Raw genomic sequence first — 21,637 nt, 5'->3', positions numbered from 1 at the left:
TTAATATAAATGTTTCAGACATTACATGAAATTCCTAAAAACCTTATATGTTCTTGTATAATAAGTCATAATTCTAGTTATTGCTTTAAAATGTATATCTCAGAAATAACTAAATTTCCTTGTCAACTGCATTATTATGGACTTTCATCAAATCTTTAACCGTGGCCATTTTTAAGTCTTTCGTCATTTACAGACAGTCCTGGGTGTACTCTGATGCTTTTGCAAAAATGTTCCTATGAAAGGGTTTCATCTTCAAGGAATTCAAGGAAAAGACTCTGACAAGTACAGGTTTCTGGTAACTGACTACACTGCTGAACTGAATGAATAAGCATTTTCAGAACTAATGCAAAACTGATGAATTCATAAAAGTGCTAACAAAAGATCAAGATAAAAAAATTAATTACATGGGACTGAGTGAACTGATGAGGATGATTATAATTTTTGTGGCTTTCTGTTTGAATTAAAAAAAAAAATGTCAAAAAATAAAAAAGAACCAGCTAGCAAAAAACTGAGGCCTCCAGCCAACAGCTGTGTAAATGATCAGGTTGGAATTAAATCTTCCAGGCCCAGTCAAGCCTTCAGATGACTGCAGTCCAGCCAAGAGCTTGACTAGAACCTCATGAAAGACTGAGAGCCAGAAACACCTAGTTAAGCTGCTACTGGATTTCTAACACACAGAAATGCTATATGAGATAATAAATGTTTCTGGTCCAATATTGCTACATTTGGGGGAATTTGTTACATAACAATAAATAACTAATACAGTGCTCAAGCTCATAAAGCTAACTTCAAATTTGAAAGTACTGGTATCATACAAACCATATTCACTGGCCACAGAACACTTAAGATAGGAATTACCAACCAGAAGAAAACCAGGAAAATCAAGAAACACTCTGGGTGAGTGAGCTATAACTAAAACAGCATTTAATAAATCATTACTATTCTTTATTTTTAAATTGTGATTTACTTCCTCAAATTATTGCTCAAGGAACTTCAAACATTAATTTTTTTGCTTTAAATAGCCAAGTGCCTAGGCTTCAGTAGCCTAATCTTAATGGGAGATACTTCCTCTACCTCAAGCAAATTTGATTCTTATTCTCAATTACTGGGAGGTAAATTACTTCTTTGATGTCTCATGCTTTATCTTAAAAAGAGATGCAAACTCTGCATTCTATTCCATAATAGCCATATTAGTTTAAATGTTCAAATTTTTTCAAAAAAATTTAAATAAAATCATCTTCCAAAAAGACTACCCAAAATATGCTTAAGAGTTGGAGCCTAGCATACCTACTTGGACTTACGTTACATATGCCTAAGAATGAAAAACACAGTATGCAATTTCTGTAGAGTCTACAGTACTGAATATTGATTAATCTCACATCTGAAACCCAAAGGTGAAAGAAGAAAAAAAAAATACCACTTCAAAAATCAGGAAACACAGGAAACTGGTAAAAACAAAATAGATTTTTAAAGTATGTGAATTATTTGGGAATTTGTTACTGACAAACTTTGAGTATGGACCGTGTATTAAAGAGAACAGTATAGTTATCAAAGTTAAATTTCCTGACTTCAGTAACTGTACTGTAGTTAAGTAAGAGGAGTCCTTACTTATTAAGACATACTGAAGTATTTAGGAATAAAGGAACATGATGCCTACAACTTACTGTCAAATGCCTCCTCCACATGCAACAAATGAATATTATGTGTGTGTGTGTTTATATTATATACATACCCATGCACAGACACATGGACAGAGAGAAAGAGAGAATAAATAATAAAACGTAAAACAAAGAGCAAAATATAAACAGCTAGTAAATCTGGGTAAAGAATATATGGGACGTTTTATACTACTGTTGCAACTTTTCTATAAGTTTTAAATTATTCAAAATTCTAAAAGTACACAGGTAGCGTTGGCAGCCCCAGAATTCCAATGTAGTGTTTACCTACCAAAACAATCTGCCTCCAGGTCATCATTTTATCTAGTATTTAAATTATGTTCAATTGTGAAAATTATTTTTCTAATACAGTTTTTTAAAAGCCAGCAACCAAACTTTCAAATCATCCTGTTTTTCTAGTTATGTAAAGAAATAATGCAGTTGATGTTAAAAATGAAAACGGACGTCCAAATATGCACACTAAATGTTTATGGTGTTTACCTCTGGCATTCAAATTTTTAAGAACATATTAACAAAATATTCTCATACAATTCACAAATTGCAAATTTTAATAAATTTAAAATTTCAGAAGAAAAGTCAGAACAGTCAGTGAAGAGTCCAAACCAGGCTTCACCTCTTTCCTGAGGCTGAGAAAAGATTTTTTGAATGGCAAAAATTCTGTTTGCTGGTTGTAACATGACATTTAAAACGATCCTAAGGACTTCCCTGGTGGCGCAGTGGTTAAGAATCCACCTGCCAATGCAGGGGACAAGGGTTCAAGCCCTGGTCCAGGAAGATCCCACATGCCGCAGAGCAACTAAGCCCATGCACCACAGCTACTGAGCCTACGCTCTAGAGCCGGCGAGCCACAACTACTGAGCCTGCGTGCCACAACTACTGAAGCCCACGTGCCTAGAGCCCATGTTCCACAGCAAGAGAAGCCACTGCAATGAGAAGCCCGTGCACCGCCACGAAGAGTGGCCCCCACTTGCTGCAACTAGAGAAAGCCCACGCAGCAATGAAGACCCAACACAGCTATAAATGAATGAATGAATAAATAAATAAATAAATAAGATCCTAAACTCATTCCAGGAAAGGAGAGCTTTTCAAATAACAGAGCTCAAGAACCTGCCACTGTGCTTAGCTTACTACTTAGTTCACGCCAGAAGCCCAAGCTTCTGTACTAATGGCCATTTGTTAAAATCAGGCTGAATGGAAGAGAATTTCATTCATAAAAAAAAGAAAGCTAACGATCAAAATAAACTTGGAATCATCATGAAGAGGCAAAGTAGAGGGTCATTCTACTAGCTGTTGTAATTCATCTGGGTTACCTAGGAGATAAAGGACTACTGCTACATAAAGACAGGGGAGGACTCTGCGTGGAACCCTAAGGAGTCTCTGAAATCTCTCTTATACGTGTGTAATAGTAAAAGTTAATGGAAAATACACACACACAAAGCAATGTGTGAAGAATACATGAGGATGTTGTGAAGAATATGTGAGGACACATATTCTTCACTAATGAAGGTTTGGGTTACCCCACCAGCTGAGGCCCTGAATGAGGGCAAAGGAAACATGGAATGAGCAGTAGAAGAGAGTAGTTAACAAAAGCAAAGACTACAGCAGTTACAGGTATATTCTTCTTTGCTTACTACAGGAGATTTTGCGTGAACGTATAAACCAATTTCTTCTCTCTTCTCCTTCTCAATATGTTATACAAATTTTATTAGTAAAGGTTAACTTTACAACTTAGTCTTTAGGTAGCATGATATTCAGATGGGACTATGAATTTGAGACATAATTAACATAGCCTAAAAATGGATAGTGTGAAAGTCACCCAAATATGGATACAATGAGTATTGGGACTTGCTTCCCATTTTGGGAAGAAGGTAAGGATATCTTCAATTTTTTTTTAATTAATTTTATTTTATTTATTTTTGGCTGCTTAGGGTCTTCGTTGCTGCGCACAGGCTTTCTCTCGTTGCAGCGAGGGGGGGCCACTCTTCTTTGTGGTGCACAGGCCTCTCATTGCGGTGGCTTCTCTTATTGCTGAGCATGGGCTCTAGACGTGTGGGCTTCAGTAGTTGTGGCTCACGGGCTCAAGAGCACAGGCTCAGTAGTTGTGGCGCACGGGCTTAGTTGCTCCGCAGCATGTGGGATCTTCCCAGACCAGGGATCAAACCTGTGTCCCCTGAATTGGCAGGCAGACTCTTAACCACTGCGCCACCAGGGAAGTCCCAGGACATCTTCATTTTTATAAAGAAGACTTCCATCTTCTTAGGCAAAAGCATAGTGTTTGTCTTCTGTATACAAGATCAAATATCTGCATAAAGGCACGGATGGCTGCTGAGTAGCCAAAGGAGTGCACTGTGCCAACTGCTAAGTTGCTGCCTCTCATCTTCACACCTATCCTTCTCTACCTTGTTTTCTGATGGCTGGGCTACTGCGCAAACTACATTTCCCTTCGCTAGCTGGCTCCTTGTTAGGCCTCTGCCAAGGGGACACTAAAGAAATCCTGTCAAGACTGGAGGAGGTGGGACTTCCCTTGTGGTCCAGGGGTTAAGACTCCGAGCTCCCAAGGCAGAGGGCCCGGATTCGATCCCTGGTCAGGGAACTAGATCCCGCACGCCACAACTAAGAGCCCACATGCCGCAACTAAAAGATCCTGCATGCCGCAACTAAGACCCGGCGCTGCCAAATAAATAAATAAATACTTTTTTTTAAAAAAAAAAAAGACTGTAGGAAGGACAAAGGACTTGATTCTTCCTCTTTGCAAAATATCTACACTAACTTAATCTTGAGAAAGAACAACAAACTTGAAGTATTTACAATACCTGATTTCAAATGACTATAAAGCTACAATAATCAAGACTGTCGACTGGCAAGACAAAATAGGCATATAGAAGCACACTAAGTACAAAAATTAACTAAAAATGAGTCATAGACCTAAGTGTAAAATCTAAAACAAGATTTCTAGAAGAAAACATAGGAGAAAAATCTTTGTGACCTTGCGTTAGGCAAAGGTTTCTTAGATATACCATCAATAACATGATCCTCTTTTTTTTTTTAAGAAAAACTGATAATTTGGACTTCAGCAAAATTAAGAACATCTGCTTTCAAGACTTTGAGAAGAAAACAAAAGCAAAAAAACAAAACAAGCCAGAAACTGGGAGAAACTATTTGCAAATCACATATCTTGTAAAAGACTTGTATTCAGCATATATTACAAGCTCTCAATAATTCAATAATAAAAAAGCCCAATTTTTAAAAAATGGGCAAAAGATTCAAATATACACTTCATCAAAGAAGATATTCAGATGGTAAATTAAGTACATGAAAAGATGCTCATTGGTCATTAGGGAAATTCAAATCAAAACCAGAATGATATACCATTTCCCACCCACTGGATGGCTATAATTTAAAAAATTTTTAGTCAAAAAAAAATTTTTTAAGCAAATAAATGTTGGCAAGGATGTGGAACAACTGGAATCCTCATATACTCCTGTAAAATGACATAATCACTTTGGAAAACAATGATTGGCAGCTTCTTAAAAAGTTAAATATACACCCACCATATGACCCAGCCATTCTACTCCTTTGTATTTACTCAAGAGAAATGAATGTATACATCCACACAAAGTCATATACATGAATCTTCAGGATAACTTCATTTGCAGTAGCTAAAAACTGGAGCAACCCAAGTGTCTACCAACAGGTGAATGAATAAATATTGAGAAAAACAGCTCAGCAGGTGCCCAGAAACGGGATGGAGGTACAGAATGGATTATGGGGGCTGGAGGAAACTTTTGCAGGTGATATATATATATTCATTATCTTGATTGTGGTGTTAACACAGGCTTAAAAATACAGGAAAAGTCATCAAATTGTACATTTTAAATATATGCAGTTTATTTATTTATTGTATGGCAAGTTTGCCTTAATAAAACTGTAGAATTTCTATCACTCTAGAAACTGTAGAAATCCTATTCTAGAATTTCTATAATAATAAAAAACGGAAATTCCTAAAATAAAGTTCCTAAAAAGTTCCTAAGAACATGGGGGGGAATAAAAGGCACTGTTTTGTATATTTATTCATATTGGGTGTATATTTACTAATTTTACACCCAATTGGGTGCTCTTCATTATTTTCTATAGTTTTATCCTTCCACTTGACATGTTTCCCCTCTGCCTAAAGAACTTCCTTTAGTAAGTCTTACAGAGCAGGTCTGCTGGTGATTAATTCTCTCAGCTTTTGTTTGTCTAAAAATGTCTTTATTTTACCCTTATTTCTGAAGGATACTTCTGCTGGGAACAGAATTCTAACCTGACAGGCTTTTTTTGTTCAACACTTAAAAAATGTCATTCCATTATTTCCCAGTTTCCACCGTTGCGTTCAAAATTCAGCCATCAGTTATATTAGTTTCTTTGAAAGTAACATCTTATTTTTTTTCCATCTGGTTGCTTTTAAGAGTTTGTCTCTAGTTTTCAACAGATCAATTAAGGTATGTCTGAGTGTATTTAGAAAGTGTATTTTTCTCTGTATTTATCTTGCTTGGGGTTTGCTAAACTACTTGAATCTATGGGTTGATATCCTTCATCAGTTTTGGAAAATGTCTTACCATTATCTCTTCAAATATTTGCTCCCACACTAAGTTCCCTTCTCTACTTCTGGGTTTCCAATTACACATTATTCAACTTTTTCTTTCTTTTTCGGGGGGGCCACGCTGAGTGGCATGTGGGATCTTAGTTCCCCAACCAGGGATCCAACCCCACACCCCCTGCATTGGGAGCATGGTGTCTTAACCACTGGACCGCCAGGGAAGTCCCACACGTTATTCAACTTTTTACTAGAGCTACACATATCTCTTTTGTCCTGTCCTACTTTTTCCATTGTTTTTTCCTTCCTGTGCTTCAAACTGGATTATTTTCCATTGACTTGTCTACAAGTTCTGTACTCTTGTCTTTTATTGGTATAGTCTATTAAATCCACCCAACAAATAATTAATTTCAGATACTGTGGGCTTCTTGTTGTTGCATGTTTTTTGTTTTATTTTTAATGTGTCAGGCACTAAGCCCTGGGACCACAGCAGTGAAAAGACAGACACAGTCCCTGCTCTCACAGAACTTAAATGGTATATATTCGATTGACCTGTTTTCCCATTTTTTTAGATAAATGAAGAGTAAGGCAAAGGGTGGACTGAGATCCTAGAGTCCTGCACCAAAGTTTTCTCAGTAACATATAAATGACAGACCTTAAGCTACTGATGTGTTTTTGATTCTTAGAATATCCATTTAATTCCTTTTCATGAATTCCAATTCTCTATAGAAATTCTCCACCTTTCCATTTTGTCCACGTTTTCCTACATTTTCTTTATCATATCATAGTTATTTTAAAGTCCCTGTCTGATCATTTCAGTTACCTGTAGGTTTACTTCTACCATTTATTTTTCTTCTTGATTAAGGATCACAGTTTTCCACCTTTTCAAATTTTTAGAAATTGTTCATTGTACGCTGGATACTGGAAATGAAAGAGCCTCAGAGACCCCAGAATATATCTTCCTAGTGAGCACTCTCTATCTGCTCTATTAGGCAAAAGGGATGAGAGAGGCTCATCATTTCAATCCATTCACGAATTGAAATGTGTCAGTGCTACGCTGCAGTTTCAGTAAGACTCAGTTCAGCTCTGGTTCATTCTTTTTCTTCAGTCTGTGTCCAGAATCAGCAAATGTCAGCAATCCTCTTCTCACCTACAGAGGGCTCTTCTGTAACTGGAATTTTAATTAATCTAGTCGTGGTTACTTCTACAGGCCTCCAATATTTTTTAAAATATGATTTTACTACTCCCTGCAGTGATACAGATGGCTGTACTATGTACTATACAGATGACTAGGCTCCTCAGAAGCTTAAGTCTCCCTGCATATCATACAGTGATTCCCAAACCCAGCTTTACATCAAAGTGACCTGGGGAGAGTTTTTAAACTACAACTCATTGTCCACACCTCTAGAACTCATAGATGTTCAGTGGGGCCAGGAAATCTGTACTTTTAACAAGAGTCTTAAGTGATCTGGTAAAGCGACATTTCTAAAGAAACTAATGTGGGAGTTCCCTGGTGGCCTAGTGGTTAGGATTCCGGGCTTTCACTGCCGTGGCCCAGGTTCAATCCCTGGTCCGGTAACTGAGATCCCGCAAGCTGCCCGGTGCGGCCAAAAAAAAAAGAAAGGAAGAAACTAACGTGCCTGTTCCTCCTGTCCCCCATCCCCAGCTCGGTATTGATAAGGCCATTAGAGAAAGAACACACACTACATACAACAGATAAACTGATACATGAATATAAAAAGTTAAAAGTTCAGAATCACTAAAGGCTTTAACGATAAGATGTTAAAATAAATATGTAAAGCCTTCAAAAAATATATTACGATCAAGAAGAGGAGGAAGGAAAGGCAAGAATCATTAGTTAGAGTACATGGTATAATACCTATAGGAGACTGAAAGTAGAACTATTCAATTTTATTTCTAATTGTTTTAGCAGAAAACAAAATTATCTTCAAATGTGAAAAAGAGCATTGTTGACAGCCATCAGAACACTTAGATAATGCATAAAGACCCCAACTACCTGCTTATCTGAATTCAAGTATATATGAATTAATCCAAGGGGACAGATGAAAATTTTGAAATGTGACAAGGGGAATGCTGTCTGTGAACTCTGAGAACTCACAAAAAACAGAAAGGCGCCAGACTGGGAATGAGAAAACAACGGCACCTCAAAACGCAGGTGCGGCTAAAGGTGAAAAGGTCATTTTAGGATTATGGACTTAATTTAATGTCAACACCCAAATAATTCTAGGACTGATTATTATGCACATGACTTTTAAGCACTTACAGAAGGAAGCATTATTTACTAACAATGATGAAATCTTACCCGTGTAAAGCAAGTTTACAAACTACCTTCACATACATTCCCTCGTATCTTTGATTTGTGAAAAAGAGCAGGTAGCATGTCTCCTCCCCAACCCTCATACACACTCTTCAAAATACTCAGATAGCTTGACTTGCCCAGGTTAACTCATTCCTCAGTAGACAATTATGACTCAAACTCAAGCCTTCCCCACTGAGTACTGTATTTATATCGCACAGCTCTTAAGGTCAGCATGAGTTAAGAATAAGTCACACGGAAATGATAACTGGGATTGCTTCAAAATAATGAAAACGCACAGAGCAGGAAAGGGGTAGGACTATGGATGAAATAAAACTAAGTAGAAGCTGGGTAATGGGTACATGGGGGTTCACATATAATCATCTCTCTATTTTTGTATATGTTAAAATTTTTCATAATAAAACTTAAAAACAAATACACATGCACACACATGTTCTTTGATAGGTTAACTGTACCAGTAATCAGATGAATACCCAAAATACAGAGTACCTGAAGTTCAGCATTTTGTAAGCCTTTTTTTTAAGTCTCACGTAACACCCTCATATACAAAAATACTTAGAAAAGGGATGACAAACGATATGCCTGAATACTGACCACCACTGCACCAGGAGAAAAAACAACCATGATAGTGAAATATCTTAACAATTTATACTATAAATAATTGAATGAATAATATATTTTGGGGTCGGGGAGACAACCCTGAGGAATACTTAAGAGCTGTCTTCCAACATTTTTTATGTAAAAAGACAAACATTCTGAAGAGTTATAGAGAACAGAATTAGAAACAATGAATAGAAGACTCCAGGAGGCCAAATTCCAAACTTTTCTACTCTTCCCACTCTTCCTTGAGGCTCATGACTCATGTGCTACTCACTAACAAACCTTGTCACAGTCACCTACAAATTTTCTAGGTATTTTCCTCATCATCAAAACAATTTGACTCCTGGCTCAGTTTTTCCTCTACCTCACATCCATTACCATCTAGGTGAGTGTTGCCTGATAAAGTACAGGACTCCCAATTAAATTTGAATTTCAGATAAACATAAGTAATATTTTTAGTGTAACTATATCCCATGCAATAATTGGGAAATACTTATACTAAACATTTACTGTTTATCTGAAATTCACATTTAACTGGGCATCCTATATTTCCATTTGCTAAATCTGGGAACCCTAATCTAGGTGACTTCAATGTCAAGGTGGACCACCTATCCAAAAACTGGTCCTCAACATTCCTTGATCCCTTCAATTCTAGTGACTATTACCATAACAAAGACATTGTCTCCAAACTCAGCTGAGTCCTTAATACTGCCCAATATTGCTAAGTGCCCTTAAACTGCACTTTCTCTCTCATTTACCCCAACAGTTATTATAGACCAAACCCATTCTTTCCTTCTCTACCATCTCAGTCTCTAAATCCACCACCTGAATTTAGATCCCTATCTTCTTCTACCTCCTATGGTACTTCATTCCACATTTCCCTTTATTATATTTTTCAACCTCTCCCACCAAAGCATAAGCCATTAGATGAAATTACATTCACCCAAAATCTTCAAATGAGAGCTTAAACATTTTAGTATGGCATATAAGAACCTACAAGATTCACAACTTAGTTCAGGCTTCACTTTCTGTCAAGCTCTCCCTGGCTGCCCAGTCTAAATTAAGTGCTCCTCTCACACACTCCCATTGTATCCTATGCATCCATCATAACATTCACCATAATTTTCTTTTCATCCTTCTCTCTTACTAGACTTTAGGTTCCTTGAGACCAAGAGCATGTCTTGTCTTTATTTCCGCAGCATTTACCACAGTGCTCAGCATCTACCACAAATAATAGGAACTTGAATGTTTAGTGATCAAATAAGACAGAGGAGGCTCAATTTAAGGGACAGTTTCTAGCAATTACAATTCTACTAATGGAATGTGTTACCTTGAGATGTAGTACCCCTGGCTGCCCAAAGGGCAAAATAAGATTGCATAGCATAGTACTATTTGTAACACATAGGAAAAAAAGGATTTATCCTATTGTCTGTAGAGGAACTGGTCAAATTTTGTGAGGTACAACCATACAACCATCCTTGAAAACTCTGAAATCAATAGACCTGTCAAGAAGGCTTCTCTTGTGGGCAGGTCATGATCCCCTCTCACCTGGACAGCTGAAGGCACTGTAACAAGTTCTTGTACTTTAATAATTTTATTATAGTCACCTCATTCTGATCCTACTCTTATGTTAACCTTACAGTGCTAAAAATTGAGATTTCTTTTTACATTAATACATTCCAGTTACATTTTATAAAGTAACATTTATTTGCTTTGTTACCGATTGTTTTTCTGATTATAAAAATACATATTCAGTGTAGAAAATTCAAATTTTATTCTTAAAATATTAAGAAAAAATAACAATTACATATAATACCTTAAATTTTTAAATAATGTAAAAGAAAGTATAATCATCTGGGCAAATGCTCACGTTATATTATGTTAAAAGAGCAGATTATAAGACAGTGTATCTCATTCAATCCCAACAACCTAATAAAAGCAATAGTATCTAACATTTACTGCCAGAAACTATGCCACGTGCTCTACATGTATTTCCTAATATAAATCTCACATCAGTCTCTGTGAAGTAAGTACTATTATTGACCCCTTTTTACAAGTGAAGAAACTGAAGCCTGAAGCTAAATAACCTGGCCAAGGACTAGTAAGCAATGGCAGAGCCCAAGCTCAAGAACTCAAACCCAAGGGGTCTAATTTCAGAATTTTAACTGTGGTTCTCCTCTGAGTTGTGCTATTATAAATGACTTTTATTCATTTATTGTGATTTTGTTACATTTCATATTCCTACAATGAATACGAATTACCACTCTATTTTTTTTTTTTTTTAATAAATGTCCAAGTAGAGGTTGAACAATTTTCTGTCCGGGCTATTGCAGAAGTGGATTTAAGTAAGCTCAGATTCCTTCTAACTAAGGATCTGTCACTAATCAATTAGTGACTGCAATTATTTTCTTAGTCAAAACAACTGGCTCTAAAAAAAATGAAACAAACATCAACCCATTTTAAGGATTATAAAAGCTTTGGACTGTCAGATTGTATTTTTCCTGTTTAACATTCAGTAAATGAAATAGCTCAGAATTGAAGAGATTTACATAATATAGCAAAGGTAGTTCGTGTTAGGGCAGAAACCAGAGCACAGGTCTTTACTGATCTTTGTTACCAACATTTAACCAAAACAATGCTTTCTATCGCTCCCATTCCCTACTGTAAATTCAGTTATCAGAGACCAAAACCTGAAACATAACAGGAAATACAAATGCTTCTTTTCTTTCCCCCTTAGTCCATTACCCAAAAGGAAGAAGACCTGCCTGGAGCATAAAGTTAAAACATCTTCCCAGCCCTGAGCTGGGACAGAAGTGAAAGGCACTGATAAAGACAGGAGATTTGGAAAGATACTCTAAAAGACAAGATGAATGATTTGAAAGTTGTTATTGGGGATGGGAGCGGGAAGGAGCTGAAAAAGTAGACAAAGGAAGGAAACAAGGAAGGAAAGCAGACGGGCACAGACAAAAAGAAAGACCCAGAAATCCAACAGAACAAGGCATTCAAACACTACCAAAGTTTAAAAGGTTGTCTCAAATTTAATCAAATCCTAAATGGAATGTTCTTAGAGTATGAAAAGCAACTTTATAAAACTTGACTGTAAAATGTCAGATAAAAGAATGAAATAAAAACATAATCTCATATTTATAATTATACATTCCTGTTGGTACGCTCACAAATTCTACTCTCTCACCTTCAGAATTCAACTCTCCTCCCCTAAAAATCTGCAGTGAGTTATAAAATGTTATAAAACTAAATAAAAGGGAACAATGTTACAACTTCTAACAGCCAAGGGAAGCTGTGATAAGGTGAAAAGAAGAATGATAAACAATGAAATCAGTATATAATGCTTAAAACATGTCTATATATACCAAACATAAAATAGATAGGTAGTGGGAAGCAGCCGCATAGCTCGGGGAGATCTGCTCGGTGCTTTGTGACCACCTAGAGGGGTGGGATAGGGAAGGTGGGAGGGAGGAAGACGCGAGGGGGAAGGGATATGGGAACATATGTGTGTGTGTGACTGATTCACTTTGTTTTGAAGCAGAAACTAGCACACCATGTAAAGCAATTATACTCCAATAAAGATGTAAAAAAAAAAACTTATGTCTAACCCATAACCAATCGAAAAAGATTTCCAGATACTCTCTTATGAACATAAAAGGTAAAACGTAACATGTCATTTTTGAGTGAAGAAGCAATAATACTTTCCTCACTCTACATATTTGTGCTATCTGTTCACAAAATTTAGGCCTTTTTATAAAGCTCTATTTATTGAAAGTTACTGCTCTAAGGATTAAGACACCCACACTCTAGTTTAAACTCAATTAATTACATGTCATATGATTGTGAACAAGTTACTTTGCCTCTCTAGTTTTCTTTTCATGCATTATAGAAATAATAATGATCACCAAACTATTGATATAAAGATAGAAAAAATACTGCACAGGATAATAATCATGGCAATACACTTTTATGATTATTTACAGCTTCCTTTCACATAAAAGAGTCACACCTAAGACACTAAACAAGCCCATGACGTAAGTAAGGCAGATATTAGCCCCATTTTACAGATGAAAACAGAAAACTGAAGTTCAGAGAGGCTGACTTACCCAAGGTCACTCTGAAAACTGCACAGTCAAAAGCTCTTTCTCTTACTACATAGTATACTATGTGCCATCACAAATTTGAGGCAGTAAGAGTGGTTTTCTCATGCCCAAATGACTATGAGGACTATCCAAGGAAAGCTGCCAACAATTAAACAGAAAAGGGTCGCTTGAGATTCTTATAGCCATAATTACCCACAAGGCCATTATCTGGATATAAAACTATGATTTAAAATAAGTTACATAAAAGTCCTTTAAAGTAAATTTCTAAAAGTCCTGCTATTTACTAACTTAACTTCATGCCTCTTGCACTAGACACAACACCCTGCTTTGGGGGATGTGAAACGGAGGGGGTGAGGATTTCACCAGAAAAAGTTAAGTAAGTTCTCTGAAATCCAACAGGATAAGACACTCCAAACTACAAAATATGAATAGGGGCAGGCAACAGCTTGTAGACCGTAGTGGCAACCCTAAGCCAAATCAGAAGAGTGCCAGGCTGTGGTTTAAAGAAAATACGCAATCTGTAAGTCTGCACCTCAAGTTATTGCTACAGCAAAGTGATTAGTACCATTTATAGCAAAAATACGTAAAGTTTAGAGGATAATTCCAATTTTTCATCGTAACAGGATGGGATTCCATATGAGCTTGGGGCTTTCTTGTCTTAACAGTAGCCCTTCTGATGACATAATCAATGGCTCAAAAGCCACTCAGAGAACCAAAGGAGGTAACTACACATTTCAGGCATGTAACATTTGAAGTGGTCAAATATGCCATCGACAGCAGGCACCTGGAGAGAGTTTATTGGAGGCACTATCAATTCCAGTTATTTATATTCTACAACATTAAAATTTTCTTCAGCACAACCTCTGTGTGTGCTCTGTTTTCCTAAAGGCGCTACCACACAGTATGAAACAGAAATTTACAAATTGCTGAAAACTTGAACTTAATTCACAGTCACCACAATGTAAAAACACCTTAACTTTTCTATTCTTCAAGGTCAAAACAGACTTTGTCTCATCCTTCCCTCTCCACACCCAAGAAAATGGGGTATTCTAAAAGATGTCAGACGGAATAAGCCAATGCTTTTCATAAATCCAAGTCAATCCTCAGCAAAGGGCTTAAGATGCCCATATTCTACTTCAGTATTGATTCTAAGCCTTTTAACAGTTTAAGCTGACCACAAATCTCCCCTTCTACTTCTTCTATAGAACATTCTCCTTAAAATTCCTTTAAAAAATGAGCCTTCCTATAACTCCCATCCCTTGTCTTACATACATACAGACACACACAAAACCCCCAATGAAGAGTAGACTGAGGCCTAGTGAACACATGTGCAAAACACATTTTTAATACACTGCTCACCCTGAAAAGTATGTTGTTATAATGCAACAACAGAGAGTCTATATGGAACACCATAACAACATATATGAAAATAAAACAAAAATGCCCCACAGCAGTCTGAGTAATTTAGAGAACAAAGATGCAAAACTAAGGCATGCTTACTATTATAGTATATCTCTAACCTTTTCTTTAAGGACAAAATTCTCCATGCTAATTACATCCAAAAAAAAAAAAAAAGGGGCTTCCCTGGTGGCGCGGTGGTTGAGAGTCCGCCTGCCGATGCAGTGGACACGGGTTCGTGCCCCGGTCCGGGAAGATCCCACATGCCGCGGAGCGGCTAGGCCCGTGAGCCATGGCCGCTGAGCCTGCGTGTCTGGAGCCTGTGCTCCGCAACAGGAGAGGCCACAACAGTGAGAGGCCCGCGTACCACAAAAAAAAAAAAAAAAAAAAAGATTTAAGATTCTAATTTCCTATTGGTCAAAAATGTCAAAAACTGTAGAAATATTTAAAATGTAATACAACAATATTGCTGGCCCAAGTCACACACACCTTATGACATTTTTCTATTACACTTCCCAAACTTGAAGAGCTGTATATTATGTATGCCACAAATTAGATGATAAACAAGAAAACAGATCGATTATAGTCATCCTAAGGACCCTCTCAGTACCCTAAGTATTCGTCAGTGAATGCTAAAGTAAGGTATATATTGGCCAAGGTACATACAGGGGCATATCCAGAGACTAGTCAATCTCCTTTATTTAGTGAAAACATAATAATCAGTCAGCAGTGAAGAAAATGTATCAGTTTTACATCTGAATAATTTTAGTCTTTTCAAAGTGTTTCACATTCATTATCCTATCAGACCACTGCAAAAAATTTCCTTATGTAGAGACTTGCCACTAAAAGTAAATGACAAATTCAAGATCACAAAGGTAGTTAATTGGATCTGAAACTTGATTTTAAAATGTTAGCTCTGTTGGAGGAAATATAAATATATACAAGTTCCTCCTTAAAGCTCTCTTTTCTTAAAAACCTATTCCTAGTTAAAATATCACTTAACTTAATAAGACCGAGGCTACCATAAACACTAAATTAAAATTCAGTTATTTACATTTAAAACAAAGCCAAAATTACCACTCTTTTTAGCCAGTTTACCTTTGAACCAGGAATCATATGAAAAACATTCCATCAATGGCTCACTGTGTGCTTCTAACTGTGCTGGGCCCTGGGGTGACTATTAGGGGAATTCTAACCATGGCTTCTTGCTTTTAAGAAAGTTTATACTCTATCTGATAAAAAGATAAAAGAAAACAATGCTGAACTATGTTCAGCCTACCCTCCCAAAGGGAGACATGTTAAAGGGGGGTTCTGTAGAACCCCAGGTGACAAGCACACCAAGAAGTGAGGCTGCAGTGAGTTTAGTCTAAAAAGACTTCGTGGGAAAAATGAAGCTTGAGCTGCCCATTTAAGTGTGGACAGGAATTAAAAAAAAGATAAAGGCGGAATTAAAGCATTTAGGCAGGGGCTGGTGTAAACAAAGGCTGAGAAGCAGGAATAAGCTTGACATACACAGAAGAGACTAAGCCAGCTTGCCTCGAACACAGGTGCACACTGAGGCACAATGAGAAAACATTAGGTAAATTAAGTGGGGTCAGCTCCCGATAGACTGTTGTGGCACAGGTAGATGCTGTTAAAGTATTAAAATCATCGAATATTTAAACTAGAAAGAAATCGTACAGATTTTCTAGTCAATTCCAACAGATGAGGAAATCTAGGATCCACAGAGATCTAATGGCTAGCATAAAGACTGAGGCTGTAAATAGCAGAACAAAACTCAGACCCTCATTTAGGAACCGCAGTTCAACAATGGGCAGCATGGTATGATAGAGAAAGCACAAGGATTGATGAGAACATCAACATATAAGGATCTGCAAGCGTACATACAAGACAGTATTGTGTCTTGGGAATTCGAGAACACTGATTTCCAGGGGTAACGGAACACCACAGAGGCATTACAGTTGATCAGAAAACCACTGTTTTGCCAGAAGAAATCACTTTCTGGAAAGAAGCAATCCAGAAGGAAAGCAGAGGCAAAAGCTAGTTTTCAGAGAGTTCTGAAGGATATAGGTGGATAACAGTAGAGGCAGCAGGTATCTGGCAACAAAGGAAGAAGAAGACTGATCTGTACACAGAAAGCTACAGGACCAAGTAAATGTTTAAAAGAAAAAAAATCTAAGTTTGAAGGTGAAAAGGAAGGCGCTCACATAAAGACTGAATTAGATGCTAGATAAGGTGGGGGGAGTGAGGGAACACAGAGAACTAATTGAGGACCAGTTGGAAATTGTTTTTAAAAGATGGGTTCCAGAATAAAGAATAAGCATTTTCTTCTCACTCACCATAACACAGCCCTTGTCAAAAGAATATTCATTTTCAACTACTTACAAGGCCTTACAAACGCAGAACAAGCTTTAAGAACAAAGCTAAGGAGATTTTTTTTTTAATCCAAAATGACTTCAAAGTTTTACAAATGTATCTGGCCAATTAACATGTAGCTTGTAACTTCAAAGACACTTGCCAATCATTTTATAACGTGAATTTTCTACCACATATTCGAAGGACATTCCGATTAGCGTTCAATTTACAACAACAAATATGCTACTATTAAAAATAAAAAATCAGGGTTTACTCTCTAATATGTTCTTTAAAATGTTATTTTTTGGCTTTTTATATACCATTTTTACTTGACCAGATATGGAAAATGTAAGTGCTTAAGTGAACTTAAGCAAATCATTTGGTGATATCTTCTCTCAATTTCTTAAAACAAAAACCTTCATATGACCAGTTTTCCTATACTCCTTTCCAGGAACAAAGTCCTACAGAGACTGGTGGGGCATATGGAGCTAGGTGAGGCATGTAAGAAGGTTCTCCCTCTCATTGTAAGTAACCTGGATAATGAGCCACAAATTAAAGCTGCACACCTAAAATTTGCCAATTTCAATTCAGAAACTTACCACTCAGCACCATAAAGGCAGGTTAAGAAGAAGCAGAAGATATAACTTATCCATTCAGCTTTCTAGCTGTCCACCTTCACAACTCCCATCCCTAATCAAGGAAGTACTTACTTTTTGTTTGTTTGTTTGTGCATGCGGGATCTTCCCTGACCAGGGATCAAACCCGCATGACCTGCAGTGGAAGTACGGGAGTCTTAACCACTGGACTGCCAGGGAAGTCCAGTACTTACTTTTCAAATTGTTAAGAATTGTTCAACTTAGGCCATAAATATTAGGTTTAGTTGCAATACCAGCAGGTTACAGGAATTTTATTTTACCCACTTGGAAACAAGGACTTGAGCTCAAAATGTCAAGATGGAACACTACCACTTGCTTAAACTGGGTCTACTGCACCAAGTTGCTGAGCAATACCCATCAGAGTACAACACATAATCAACAGCGGCTAGTAATGCATTTCTACTTTAATCACCACAAATATTAGAAGTCCAACCAAAACATCAATTCAATCATAAACAGAGCTGCCATCTTTAGACATGCACATGATCTCTGCCTCAACACATGCCTTAGCTATAATAAAAGGACGCAGCCCACCTCCCCCCGGACCCAGTGAAACAAATTACAGTCAATATATCTAAAATTTAAAACTTTTAGACATAGTCGAAATGCTTAAGACTCTCATACAAATATCTCTCACTACATGCAGGTTGTTTTCCCCCCTAAATAAAAAGGTAAATTCTTCTCTCCTAACTATACTTTTGGGTTATTAAAACAAATCCTATGGGATACTTATCAGAAAAATTATTCCTGATTGTCCAGCATTCAATGCTTTTCATACTGAGGCTCTTATTATTAGGTCTGCTATGTGACCTTGGAAAGTCATTTAACCACTCTGAGCCTTAATTTTCTTGCTTTCCAATCTCAAGGTAAACTCTAATTTGAATTAAACGTTTATTACTTCTATAATAAGTTAATGTATATAAATGCCTTATGTTAAACACCGAAACTCTTATACTTTTACATCTCAAAGTCAGTGGGCTTTAACCTTGTAAGAGAAAAATGTGAGGAATAATTTGTCCTAAGGATCTTTCTCTTAATTACAACCTAAGGAATATATTTTTTTAATGCTTCTGTTTAAAATTCTTACATCCTTACTTTTTAACAGATGGTGGTGAGTTTGATTCCACAATATTCATAACAAAGCAAACAACAAAGCCTAAGGTCTTTTAACTCTGGGGACAAAAAGAAGGAAAAATTTACTTGCCATTACTGGGCATATAATCAAAATCATTCCTCTTTTAAAATATAGAAAACTATGTTTGTCATATGTGGCAGATAAGCCTAAAGATCAACAGGTAAGAAGTGAAGAAATAAAGTTTAAAAACTGGAAAATATTTTTAACTAAAAAAAACCTGGAAACTACAGTCGTGGTGTGAATCTATCAAATTCCCGCACCCAGATTAAACTGTCCACACAGATCAGCTTTGGGGTTCTTCTGTGGGTCTTTTAAATCCTTTTTTTAAATTACACAGAGAAAGTCTTTTCTTTCAAGTTTTAAATCTAAGGCTCTATCAATAATACAATCCAATATATGCAGTAACGTTTCACTTCCTCAAACAGATTAGTAGCACAGTCGTTTACATACTTTTTGGTCTGGAAGCATAAGGATGTGTGAAAGAACTTGAAGTCTCTGACAGCTTCATAATTCTATTTTATCTAAGTAGTTTCTTCTCAAATTTCTTCTCAATTCCTCTGCCTATTCCCAAATATCTTTCAGATAGGTCAGAAACACTATAAGTCCCATAAAATAATGTTTATGGATCAAATAAAAGTGGAGCCCTCCCCCCATTCAGCTCCCATAATCAGTTTTATGATTATATCCAGTACACAAAATAGATTGACTCAATCTCAAACAGTTCCCTCATCACAGGAAGCCCATGGTAGAACTGCAGCTGCAAAAAGCATCCCTTTAAACGATCCCCAACTACCTACAGCAACACAAAGTTAAACTAAATCCTACTGACAAAAGGCTCCGGGTGCATTCATTCAGATCAGCCCCAGGATTTAGAGTCTGAAGCTCAGGGAATAAAAAGGCACCTCTCCAAGCTATGAAACTTTTTTTTTCCATCTCAAATATTCTCAATGAAAGTTCTCCTGTCAGCTAAGAGGTGAGAGTTTAAAAAAACAACAAAACACTAGCAGAATTAACGGCTTCAGGACCACTTCCCAGCTGTCTTTGCTCTCTGTTGTCAGTGGCTCAGATGCAGTTTCCCACTTTCCTTTCACTCTTCTCCCCTTAATCCCCAAGACTCCCACTATAGAAAGCAACATTCACATTCTCAGATCTCTGGCAGAAAATAAAGGGGGAAACTGCAACTACCAAGGAAGGGGAAAAAAAAAAAAGAAAAATATTTCAGAAGCAGCAGGGAACCAGAGCCATGGTTTCCACTGCAAACGGCAATGTAAAAGCCAGTCTTGTCTTATCAGGGTATGGGGGGACGCCCGTGTGGGGCATCAAAAAGACGTGCAGAGTGTGTGCACTCGGAGCTCTAGGGGCGGGCTGAGACGACGGAGCAGAAAGTAACAAAACCTGTGCTTTCCCTGCTTTCTTCCACTCTTCCCCCTCCAAGAGAGGAAGCTGAAGAAACTGGGGGAGGGGCGGGATGTTATCGTTCTCCCATTGGGGGTACAGAAGACGGGCCTTGGGGGTTCCTTCAGTTACTCACCCTCAGTTAGGAGATCCACTGAGGCAAGAGGAAACCCCTAAATGTTACCCACCTCCGTTCACAAAAAAATAGTAAGGGGGGGGATGATTAAATCCACATGGAGAGCCCCTGGAAGCGTCCCCAGGTCACTCATCCCTATTAGCAAGCGGAAGGGCTAGGATAAAGGGGATGGAGGGTCGGAGGGGTGGTCAGGGAAAAGGCCCCACCCCCGACTTAGGAGGGAAGGGGAGCTCGAGCCACCAGCTGTCCCTTCCTTGCCGCACCTCCCCCCTAGGCCACCCCCAATTATCCCCCCAGTCTTTCCTCTAGAGCCCGAGGCGGCCGCGGGGGAGGCGGCCGCGGGGGAGGCGGCCGCTCCTTCCTCCCCTCACCCACTCCGTCCCCACCCCCGCTCCGCTCCCACCTCCCGCCGGCCAAGGGCCCGTTACCTGCTCGTCGAAGCGGCTGACCACGGCCTGGACCCATTCCACCGGCCTGTGCGCGGCCATGTCCTCCCCGCGGCCGGGGGGCGGCGGAGGGACCGGGCGGCCGGCGCCCAGGGCCGGGAGGAGGGCGGGGAGCGGGGGCTGAGGTGAGGGGAGAGGCGAAGACAGGGTCTGAGGAGTGCAGGCGCCGAACGTTCCCACGGGGGTGGGGATGGGTGGCCGGCGCCCGGCCGGGAGGGGGAAAGGGGAAGGGGGCGTTGGCGAGGAGGCTGGGGGGAGGGGGACGGGGGAGGGGGACTCGGGGAGGGGAGGGGGCCTCTTGGTCGCTCTCCCCACTAGCGCCGTCTCCCCACAGCCATCACAGTCCGAGACGCCGCCATGACACCCCACCGGAAGTGGGATCCTTTCCACGGCCCGGGGAGAGGGAGAGCGAGCGAGCTCGAGATTGAGAGCGCGGCTGGGAAAGGGGAGGGGGAAGCGAGAGGAAAGGGGGCCTGCAGCGCATGCGCCCGCTCCGGCCGGTTTCATTAATGAAAAAGCGAGTCCTCCTGGAGGTGACGTCACCTAACTCCTCCGGGCCCCGAGGCGCGCGTCCCTCTACGCCGCCGGGCTCACCTCGACTCGGGCTCTGGTTGTAGCCGGAGAGAGTCCGAGCTGACCCGGGAGCATCCGCTCCCATCCCACCAACACCTCAGACTCCCCGTCCCCCGCCAGCCTCCGAGTTTGGATTGCTCCCCGGGTTGGAAGTTAGGGCGCCCTGAGGCTAGCATTTCTCCCTGCACACAGATCTCTGCCGCTGATTTCTGGAGAGCTATGCTCTGCCTTAAGCTCTCTCAAA

General features: G+C 38.9%; 1 protein-coding gene across 9 annotated transcripts in view; it reads right to left on the bottom strand.

Moving 5' to 3' along the window:
- Positions 1–21,342, bottom strand: part of NF1 (neurofibromin 1) — a 255,886-nt gene extending 234,544 nt beyond the window's left edge. For all 9 annotated transcript variants that reach the window (XM_089900778.1, XM_089900773.1, XM_089900775.1 and 6 more), the window contains exon 1: positions 20,803–21,342. In XM_089900778.1, coding sequence (XP_089756904.1) covers positions 20,803–21,327 — 525 coding nt within the window. In that variant the 5' untranslated portion in view covers positions 21,328–21,342. The remainder of the gene's footprint in view (positions 1–20,802) is intronic.
- Between the last annotated feature and the right edge of the window lie 295 nt (positions 21,343–21,637).

Source organism: Delphinapterus leucas, chromosome 19, assembly GCF_059928025.1.
Source record: "Delphinapterus leucas isolate spDelLeu-1000000601 "Yukka" chromosome 19, BTC_Dleu_Yukka2, whole genome shotgun sequence".
NCBI classification, from domain to species: Eukaryota; Metazoa; Chordata; class Mammalia; order Artiodactyla; family Monodontidae; genus Delphinapterus; species Delphinapterus leucas.
Note: the sequence above shows the minus strand (reverse complement) of the source record. Positions and strands in the feature narration are given on the sequence as shown.